This window comes from Carica papaya, chromosome 4 (assembly GCF_054855325.1).
Source record: "Carica papaya isolate Zhongbai chromosome 4, ASM5485532v1, whole genome shotgun sequence".
NCBI lineage: Eukaryota > Viridiplantae > Streptophyta > Magnoliopsida > Brassicales > Caricaceae > Carica > Carica papaya.
The window spans coordinates 23,528,781-23,538,413 of record NC_142312.1 but is presented as its reverse complement, the minus strand read 5'-3'; the positions used below and the strand labels follow the sequence as shown (position 1 = coordinate 23,538,413).

The window sequence follows — 9,633 nt, the reverse complement described above, 5'->3', positions numbered from 1 at the left end:
CATTCAACATCAACACTGTAAAAGAGAAAAGAAAAATCTAAGTTAGATATTTTGTATATTTGAGTTTTACTTTTTAAATGTTTTAAAATAATTATTTTAATTTTTTTTAAGGCTTGTTTGTCATATGAATTAGGATTTACATGAGAAGAAAAAGACATTGACAATGAAAGTAGAAAGTTAGGGTTAGGGTTTATCTTCACTTTTTTTTTTTTTAATTGCATTTGTTTCAGAATCAATCATCATAATGGAAGTATGTCCGTGATTTTAGGGTTTGAAGTTTGAATTACTTAATTTCTGTATGCATGCGTCGTCTGCGTGTAGAGCAAAAATCCTTATTGATCACGGTAAGCCGGAAAGTGAGATAATGCAAATTTTTTTGACCGTCGATCCCAAATTTCTATACGAGCCGTCTGATTGATGGGTTAGAGTTAGAAATCCAGCTGACTTTCTAAAATGTCGGCTACTAAGATGTAAACGTGTTACCTGCTAATTGGGCAAGTAGCGACACAACTGCCGTACGGCAAATACGGCTTAGTATTAAGGAAAGTGGCCAGTCGGAATAGAAGTTAAAAAGGTGACAAAGAAATATATATATATATATATTTTCAGACCCTCTTTCGTCCTGCAAGTTAAAAACTCGTAAATGTTAAAATTCGTCTGTTTAATTATCCCTCTCGTGTTTAGTATTATGTATTAAATGCATGCATTTTTCTCAACTATCAAAAAATTAATATAAAATTTTTTCAAACATATATCAGACATATTTATGACAATATACCAGAATATAATCCTTAAATATTAGATCAAACTGAAGGAGTGCGTGTATTAGATGTCCTAAATCCATCATATTAACCTTTTTTTTTTTTCAGAAAACATAACAGCAAAGTTTCTCAATTGAAAGAAATCAAATTTATCAACATATTTAATCAGCTCAATCACAATACGTTTAAAAAAGAAGAGCTTGGTTGTTTGTCACCTTTCTAAGAATGGATTTGTCACCCTTTAAGCTTTTGGCTGTTATCGTCTCAACCACCACTTATACCAACCAAAGAGAAAAAAAAAAAAAGAATCACTTTAATTTGTGCCTAATTTCACAAAATCAAATATTCTAATTGCTCATTTGGTTGCCCTACAAACTATCTTCCATGTCACTTCATTTGTCGTAATGCTGACTAATGGCCAAAAATAAGTGATTTTTAATTTACTAAATTGATTATAATTCTAACCCTGTACTTGTTTGTCAATAATGCAGGGGGAGCTAGATGATCATAATTTTAATTCCATCTTCTCATTGATCCAAATGATTACGAGCTCATAAAAATTTTTGATTAAAAAAAATGGGGTATGAGATATCAAAATTGCAAACAGAAAGTGTTAAGGAAAAAAAAGAAACTGCAGCATCAATGGAGGAAGTTTATTTAAAAAAGATTTCTTGCCAAGTGATCCCTTGCTGTGGCCAAAGCTTGAGTTAATGTCTGCAATAGAGATACAAAGTAAACAAAGTAAGATTGAGATCTAAAGGAATGAAAGAAAGCTTAGCTGCTATATTACAAACATAGTGGGCGTGCCTAAGGGATCTATGCAACCAATGGTTTTGGTTATTAGTGGTGATATTGCGGCTTACACAAACATTTTGCTTTTTTTAATTGTTCATTTTTTCAGATTTTACTGTTTTTTTATTCGAATTAAATCAGAAGATTTTGCTCCGTGTTAATCTTATCTCATTAAACTTTGAAAAGACATAATTCCATCACCTGCTCTGACATTAATTGTCCACCAGTTTCTGCATCGTGGACTGCCACCTTCCCTACAATCACACTGGGATCTGTTTCCAGTATCATCCTGAGTTTTTTTTTACAAAAAAAAAAACATGAAACAGTCATAAATTAATAAAAAAAAATGAACCAACTGTATCCATCATAAGAAATTTGACATAATGTACATATTCAACACATCTTCTCTGTTTGCATACATGGGGAAGAGAACAACAGGGAGAAAGAAGGAAGACTCATGATGTTGCAGCCGTTTATTTGCCCCTGCATACGAACTAGTCTCGCCTTGTAATTACAACTTAAAGAGATACTGAGTGACTCTAAGACCATTATAATTTTAGGGGAATCACAACTCAAATCCTACTTATCAAGCTGAAGCCTGTATAGACCATATATCAAAACTACAGTTTTTTATGTGGGATCCGAGTCCAATTTACCTTACAATTAGCAACATCTTCAACCTCCTTAACTTGAGTTGGTGGTTGGAGGTTCAGTTGCAACTGAGTTAAAGTATGGACTTAGTATTAGAAAATTTTTGTTGTATCCCTAATTTCTGCAGCTATTTTCAAGATTATATGCAAAGAAAGAATTACAAGTATTCATTAGAGTATTTTCTTGTTTTGATAAGATTAGAGATTATTGGTTCTATACACGACGTATTTTATTACAGGGTCCATCCTCTCCATGACCAATATGGAAATGCTTTGGAAGATCTTCTAGATATTTTAAGTGGATTTCTTTACTAGATCCATTACAATACTTAGGTACATTGATGGCATACTCTAGATTCCTTTGGATGTCATTTTCTTTTTTCTACTAAAAAGTATAAGGTTTCTGGGATATGCAATGTAGATCGCTTACTATATTTAGCCAAACAGACTCCTTTCTCGTTTCTTTTTGCTGCATGGGCTCAAAGACCCAAAGATGTACCATGTATTGTTTGTAACCCTATCCGAGACCATCCCAAGACACCACCCAAAAGGAAAATCTCATGGCTCCACTTCTTATACAAGGGCAATGGTGTAGAATATATGGACAACAAAACACATAACATACCCCTGATCGACCATCTCATCAAGGCATAGGAAAATGAGATCCAAGTTCTCAAGTGCCTCCCTTTTGTCAACATTGTTCCTAAGCAAAAACAAGGAAATCGAAAATGAAGAACCAAAAAAATGATCAGCAAACTGAAATCAATGAGATAAGGTCGACTAATAGATATTGATACCTCAGAAGTAGGCTAACTGCCTCAACAAGTCCTTGAAGAACAGAAGCTAAGATGAGTTCATTTTCATTATCACCTCCAGTCACAAAGAAATGCAAGTCTTGTGCAAACTTGTAGACAATAATATTGTTCTCTAACAACAAGATCTCTGCTGCAAATATCACATAGAATTTGATTTTTGCATGCTACTCAACAAGATCTTCCAAATGAAAAATGGCACGTTAGGAATCGAGTAAAGAATGTGCAAGCAAGCATAAAGGAGATGATTTTGGAGAGACATGAGGGACAAGTTTTATTAAGTTATTTTTTGTAAGACAGATAGTGGCACTGAAGGCCATAAATTTGTCTATAGGAGAAATATAGCAGCAGGTAAAGGACATTATACATTGGAAGAGGCTGATATAAATAGTCCATCATACCTTCTCCACGAGCATTAGTCTTACTGGTCTTGGAGAAGATATATTTCTCGAAAGCTAACTTTGCACTATTTGTTGGCCAGTCATCTGAATAATATTTGACAGCCACACGCTTTCCTTCGGAGTCTAAAAGAAGAATGTTCTTTACTGAAGGGCATGACTCCTATGACATATATAGAACAGAATTATTGGAACATAGCTACTCATATCAGAAGCTAGAAGGTGTGGAACTTCTAAAAATCAAAGACTAAAAACATTAAGAAGAGCATATCACAGATACCTTGTAACAGAGAAAGGGTAAGGCTATAAGAATTAGAAATAGGGATAACTAGTCCAGTCACAAGTCTGACTGAGGGTGGATTGACATTAATTCAACATGATGAGGACTTAAGGGCTGCTCTCCTTGTACAAGCACTTCAAAACATCTGACTTGATGGAAAATTTATTCAAATTGATATAGAAGGGCTTCTTTGAGTTTAAATTCATTTACATCCTATCAGCACTAAACAGAGTTAAACCAGAACCTAATATTTCAGATCCATTCATGGAATTACTGCAGACAATGGACAAGATGAGCTCTCATTATAAAACATTGATGCCTATTCGTATTATAAATAGACCAAAAGTACAACAACGAGATCTGTCAAATCCGAACGTCAAAACAGAATGCATAGCAACAGTCGTTCATTTTTTCCCTCGATTTCAAAAGGAACAAACAATAAACAATCGGAATTCCCAATCAATAATTTTTTACACTGATTTTATATCCATATCAAAAGCAAACTTTCAGGAATAAATAAGCGCATAATGCAAACAATAAATAATCAGTTATTATTTTCTCTTTTTCGTTTTCCGAAGAAAACTAAATCTAGATTTCGATGGTATTAGATCTAACTAAACGAAAATTGTGAGGTTGAAATCTCGAATTTCCTTTGTTTTTCTAAACTCGAGCACAAGAACAGAGAGAGTATCATGTAGGTTTAAGAAGATGAAGCTCCAAAATTGAAATACAAATTTTGCTCAAATTGAAGACAAATGAAAAATGTGAATAGCAAGTAATTGTTATGGAGATGTGGGAGAGAGACTTACGGGAGAGGAGAACAAGTAAGCCATTGATGGTAATGTGAGATACACCAAGACAGTAACAGAGTACGGAGGCTGTACGTATTATAGGGAGCCTTACTGGTAAAAGGCAGATTTCCTGAAGGGTAATTTTGTCATTTTGAATCCAACGATCGGTATTTGTTGTGCTCCGCTGACAGGTCAATGTTAAAATTGGAAGTTCATACTTACGGGTAAATAATTAGCTTTTTTTAATTTTTTCCCCCCATAAATTCATATATCCAAAACTAATTATCTCTTAACGGGAATTTGTCATGAAACAGATGATGGTGGTGGTGGTGGCGTGACTTTGAAAATGGCTTATTGAAATGTGCCTTCCATATATGTAAGACAATGCCTACGTACGTTTTGAGAGTACATACAGTTGGGTTGGGTACATAGAATTCTGGTGATGGCGCTATATCACGACCTTCTTATCATGAGTTGTAGGTGATTTAACTAGAAAGTACGAGATGGGTGTTCAATAGTTACACACGCACTCACATATATGACTTAATCAAGTTGTTGTCATATATAAAGAACCAATTTTTTGAACTAAAATCACAATATCCACTTCATAATTTAACTCTTTAAAAGACTGATCCAGAAGGTGTCAGTAAATACATTTCTATGTCCAAAAGCTCTATCTATACCAATCTTTTCACCCAAAACAACTCAACTCAACTCCAAAGTAACTCTAAAAGAGATTATTACAAATAATAGCAACAACAAAAAAGAAAAAAATCCCAAAAGGTGATATCAACAAATGATGTATTTTGATCCACTGGCTGACCGATCACATGGGACGCACAACTCATGACTCGAATATATACTACGGGAAAAAGGTAGATAACAATTAATTTGGTTGATTAAGGGGTGTAAAAGGAAGGGCCGCACTTGCATTTCCAGTCCATAGGCTCATAGTTAGAGTATTGCAAACCCACATGGCTATGGTGGCCGCTGATTGTGGGCACCTGAATGGGTTCACAAGGGTTGCATCCGTAGCACTTGTGTTCACAGCTTGGCGGACTTGACCCTATTTTGCTCACCCCTCTAGTCCCTTCTTTTTCTTCTTCTTCTTCTTCTTCTTTACTCGACTCCCTAACTCCTGTGCTCTTGACAACCTTCAAAACAAAACAGAAGAAAACCAACTTTTGTTTAGCCAATTGATGAATAATCAGACCTTTACATCATTTTCATCAAGATAAAATAAGAGAGAGAGAGAGAGAGAGAGAGAGAGAGAGAGAGAGAGAGAGAGAGAGAGAGAGAGAGAGAGAGACCTGTTTAGACTTGAGGTGGAAGCCCATGGAAACCTGTCCTGTGACGCATCAGCGTTTAAACCTAATTAGTTAAGCCATTATATTATTGCAGAGAAAGACAAAAGAAAAGAAGGCAACCAACCAAGAAAGAGGCCGGACTACACTCCTGCATGCCTGTGTAAGCTGGAAAAGAAATAGTTTTCAAACGGCGATGGCTTAATGAAAAAATCCATTTTTTTTCTATTTTATCTCAAGATGGTGACTGTGCGACTTTGTACAAGCAACAGAGTTATCAAGAATGCTTAAAAGCTATTATGATCATGCATTGTGTATAGAAAGAAGGAAAAAAGAAAGTATGGCCGCAAAGACGATTTCTTGGATGACATTCTTCTTGTTTTTGTTTTATTTTTTGGTATTTTAGGTAACTCGTACTGCTAATAAAAAGTGTAAATATAAATAAAAAAAAGGACCTGCAAAAAAGAAAAAAGACATAGCCAAGTTGGAAGAAAAAGTACGATTCTTTTGCTGATGATTAAAAAAGAATTATAATGATCTTCGCCAGAAAGCATGGCGAATAGGTAGCTAACCTGGTTGATGGACACCGGCAACTTGAGTACCATGCTCATTTGGTGCAAAAGACCTGCTTGTTGCAGAAACCCAACTCACTATTTGCAGGATTAATACTAGAAGACAACTCAATCGACCCTCCATTTCCCCAGAACTCAAATGATGATAATATGATAAAATGATAATGATGCTACTGGCACAGAGAGAGAGAGAGAGAGAGAGAGAGAGAGAGAGAGAGAGAGAGAGAGAGAGAGAGAGATTTCTTCACCCAGAGTCTATAATAGAAGGCCATGCATGGTTACTGTGATGTATATATAAGAAGGCAAGAATGTAAGAGTAGAAAACAAAACTCCCATTTCCCAAAAAGCAAAGCCAAGAACCTTCAAAAAGATTTATTGGGTTTCTTTTTGTCTTTCTTGTCTTGCATGGCTAGAGAAATATATTGCTTCAGAAGCAAGTGATATTCTGGTTTCCGCCGCAGCTCATACAGTTAAAAAAGAAAAACCAAAAGCTTCCATTGACAACTCAGCAAATTCAAAGCCTTTGTGATCATCTCTCTCTCAAATCAATTTTCTAAAAGTAATAGCAAATGAGGTAGCCATTAGCTTAAAATAACAGCTTCCTTTTTGGGTCTGAAGAAATCTGCAGGGACCCTATAAAATCAAAAGAAAGCTTAGCTTTCGCCTAGACTGCAGTGCCTTTTTCACCTCTGAAACTTCTCATTCCTATAAAGAGAGAAAATATCCAGTAGCAGAGAACCCCCATTTATGTAAAAGCCTTCAAAATTCAAAACTGTAGACATCAATTTTTAATGGAGTTAGTTAATAAACTTAGCAGTAAAAGTATTTGAGAGTCAACCTTTTTACAGATTGTTAGGTAGGGGACTTAGATGATCATCAGATCTCAGCCATCCATTTAGACAATCAGCCATGATAGCAATTAAGGTTTTGGGTGGTCCTTGATCGCCTTTCAAGTATCTTCAGACCACAAATATCAGTTAAAAATAGATTCCACCTCATATAAACATTCCCTTCTCTGTTTTCCTCTCACCTTGTAATGGTGAAAAGAATCAGATATCAACCAAATCCAGCATGTAATAAACAATTTAGTTTTAGTTAATCAACTTTGAGGCCTGAGCAGTGAGTAAAGTGAAGCAAGCTACCAGGCAAGTGATCTTCAGAGGAATGGAAATCTTTTGATTGCATCATTCACCGGTCTCTTCCTCTCTCGATATATAGCTGAGATGTCTAGGGAATAGGCACTGCAATGTGATTTTTGTTTCTGATTTGGAATGTTTTTCTGAGAGAAAATTTTCCATAAAAGACTATTTATGCTAAACTCATGGATGATAGAAATGAAATGAGAAGATTAGTCAAAAGACTCAATGCTATCTTCAGTTCTGAATGGATTTAAAAAGGGGAAGCAAAATAGTAACTGGTAACAAACAAATGCATCTCTGTACTCCTTAAATAAATGAGGGTGTAATGTTTATGGTTCCAGCTTCTCTTTGGTAGTTGTGTCTGATTAGAGTGATTTGATTACTCAATGTACTATTGTACTATTTCAAGTCTGTATTTCTCTTTCCACCCTGCATTTTCTTTCTCTTTCAGCTAATCTCCTCCCAGGAGACCTCCCACCTCCAGTTTAAAGCTGTTTACCACTGGGTTATAAAGATAAACCATGCTATAATAGACTTCTAATTTATTAAGTACTATTTTCACCGAGTAAATCATCAAAACCTCTCAAGAAACACAATCTTCCCCAGAAAAATACAATTAAAATTTTATTAGAAAAAGAAGCAGCATTATTTATCTAACTTCACCCGGAACCTTTCTAACTTGAGCTGTCATCAATGATTTAAACTTCATTATAAAGGCTAAAACCATTCTGGGAAAAGGTGAAGTTTGAACACATCAAAACAACTGTTAAGTTACACTCAGGAAAACAGGCATTTTTTATTTAACATCATGCTTTTACTAGCATTCACGAGGCTGTGTTCACATATTAACCTGTCAGAGACTCTAGTACAAGTTAAAGAGTAATTATCTTATTCATACAGTCCCAAGCTACTCAACCACTCCAAAAAGTCCTCCATAAGTTATGTCTCATCTTTCTAATCTCTTCCATCACTCATAAAAGTTAATATTTAATATGTTTTTTCAACAATATCCCAAGTGCAACAATAGGAATTATATAGTGCAGAAACAGTTTTTGAAACACTACTTAATGGTCTTATATATTTTTCGGTTATGATGAGTGCTTATGCATATACGTACTTAATGGTCTTAAAGACATCTCATTTCTCAGACAAATACATAAGGCAAACTTTTCAACATCACAGCATAGACAAGTATTTGAAAGATAATGTCAATACAACTTTTGTAATTAATATTTGACATCAATACATATTTCTTCTTCATTTTGGCAGTGAGGACCTAGACTGAAGCAGACATAATACACACATATTCACATTAATTAAGGCAGCCTTCCCATCCTTGGGCAAAAACACTCTCCTACTGCTGATCATAATAGACACCCAGAAATATTAGAGTGAAATAGGAAAGTCTTAAGCAAGTATCAGTATATAAATGCATTTACTTGTCCATATCAATAATGGCACTCGTTTCAGCAGCTGTCTAAGAGGTCATGAGACACAAACTCAAAGATTTTACCCTAAGCTCGTCCGCAGAGACTGGAAGGTTAGATATACAGTTGTGTGCAATGCAATCAGCCTACTTCTAGGCTTATTGACATACTAACTTACACGTTCTGATCAACTTAATAATGCACAGATCAACTTAAAAGAACCCAACTTTGACTAATCAGTAACAAAAAGCACTTGCAGCAGTTCTTTTGGTTTTTTGTTTTTTTGCATTGCATACAGATCAACTTAAAAGAACTCAACTTTAACTAATCAGTAACAAAAAGCACTTGCAGCAGTTCTTTTGGTTTTTTGTTTTTTTGCATTTGTTGCAATGCAGATCCCATTGAGGCTAAGAAATCAATGGCTTTATGTCATAAAAAAAAACCCAATGTGATAGGTTCAAATCCTACATAATGTGATTCCATTCTTGTTTGAGGATCTCACCAGAGCAGATTCTAGTTTTAATAGGCTACGAACTAGATCAGAATTATTCTCAACGAATCCATAAGAAGTGATCCCATCCCATTTTCTCCATTGGGTACTAAAGGTCTTTTCTTAATCCAATTATGTACTCCTTATGAGCACAGTAAAAATCTAATAACTAAATCCTCAAAAAACAAAGATTTATATGCTCACAAGAAGCTGCACA

The 9,633-nt window shown here is 35.0% G+C and overlaps 2 protein-coding genes across 5 annotated transcripts; both read right to left on the bottom strand.

Annotated features, from left to right (window-relative positions):
• Positions 1-1,263: 1,263 nt before the first annotated feature.
• Positions 1,264-4,655, bottom strand: LOC110818371 (coatomer subunit zeta-2-like). 2 transcript variants are annotated; one of them, XM_022047235.2, is made up of 6 exons: positions 4,503-4,655; positions 3,417-3,576; positions 3,001-3,148; positions 2,829-2,906; positions 1,755-1,842; positions 1,264-1,475 (listed from the first exon to the last, which is right to left on the bottom strand). In XM_022047235.2, the coding sequence occupies exons 1-6, from the start codon at positions 4,524-4,526 to the stop codon at positions 1,419-1,421; spliced, it is 555 nt and encodes a 184-aa protein (XP_021902927.1). In that variant the 5' UTR covers positions 4,527-4,655; the 3' UTR covers positions 1,264-1,418. The 2 variants fall into 2 exon arrangements, with proteins under 2 accessions (XP_021902927.1, XP_021902928.1); XM_022047236.2 differs by having other exon boundaries at positions 3,001-3,145.
• Positions 4,656-5,139: 484 nt separating this feature from the next.
• Positions 5,140-9,601, bottom strand: LOC148266464 (EPIDERMAL PATTERNING FACTOR-like protein). Of its 3 annotated transcripts, none has more exons than XM_088218230.1 (4): positions 7,503-9,601; positions 6,361-7,390; positions 5,795-5,832; positions 5,140-5,638 (listed from the first exon to the last, which is right to left on the bottom strand). In XM_088218230.1, the coding sequence occupies exons 2-4, from the start codon at positions 6,482-6,484 to the stop codon at positions 5,384-5,386; spliced, it is 417 nt and encodes a 138-aa protein (XP_088074356.1). In that variant the 5' UTR covers positions 6,485-7,390; positions 7,503-9,601; the 3' UTR covers positions 5,140-5,383. The 3 variants fall into 3 exon arrangements, with proteins under 3 accessions (XP_088074356.1, XP_088074357.1, XP_088074355.1); XM_088218231.1 differs by having other exon boundaries at positions 6,361-7,317; XM_088218229.1 differs by having other exon boundaries at positions 6,361-9,601.
• Between the last annotated feature and the right edge of the window lie 32 nt (positions 9,602-9,633).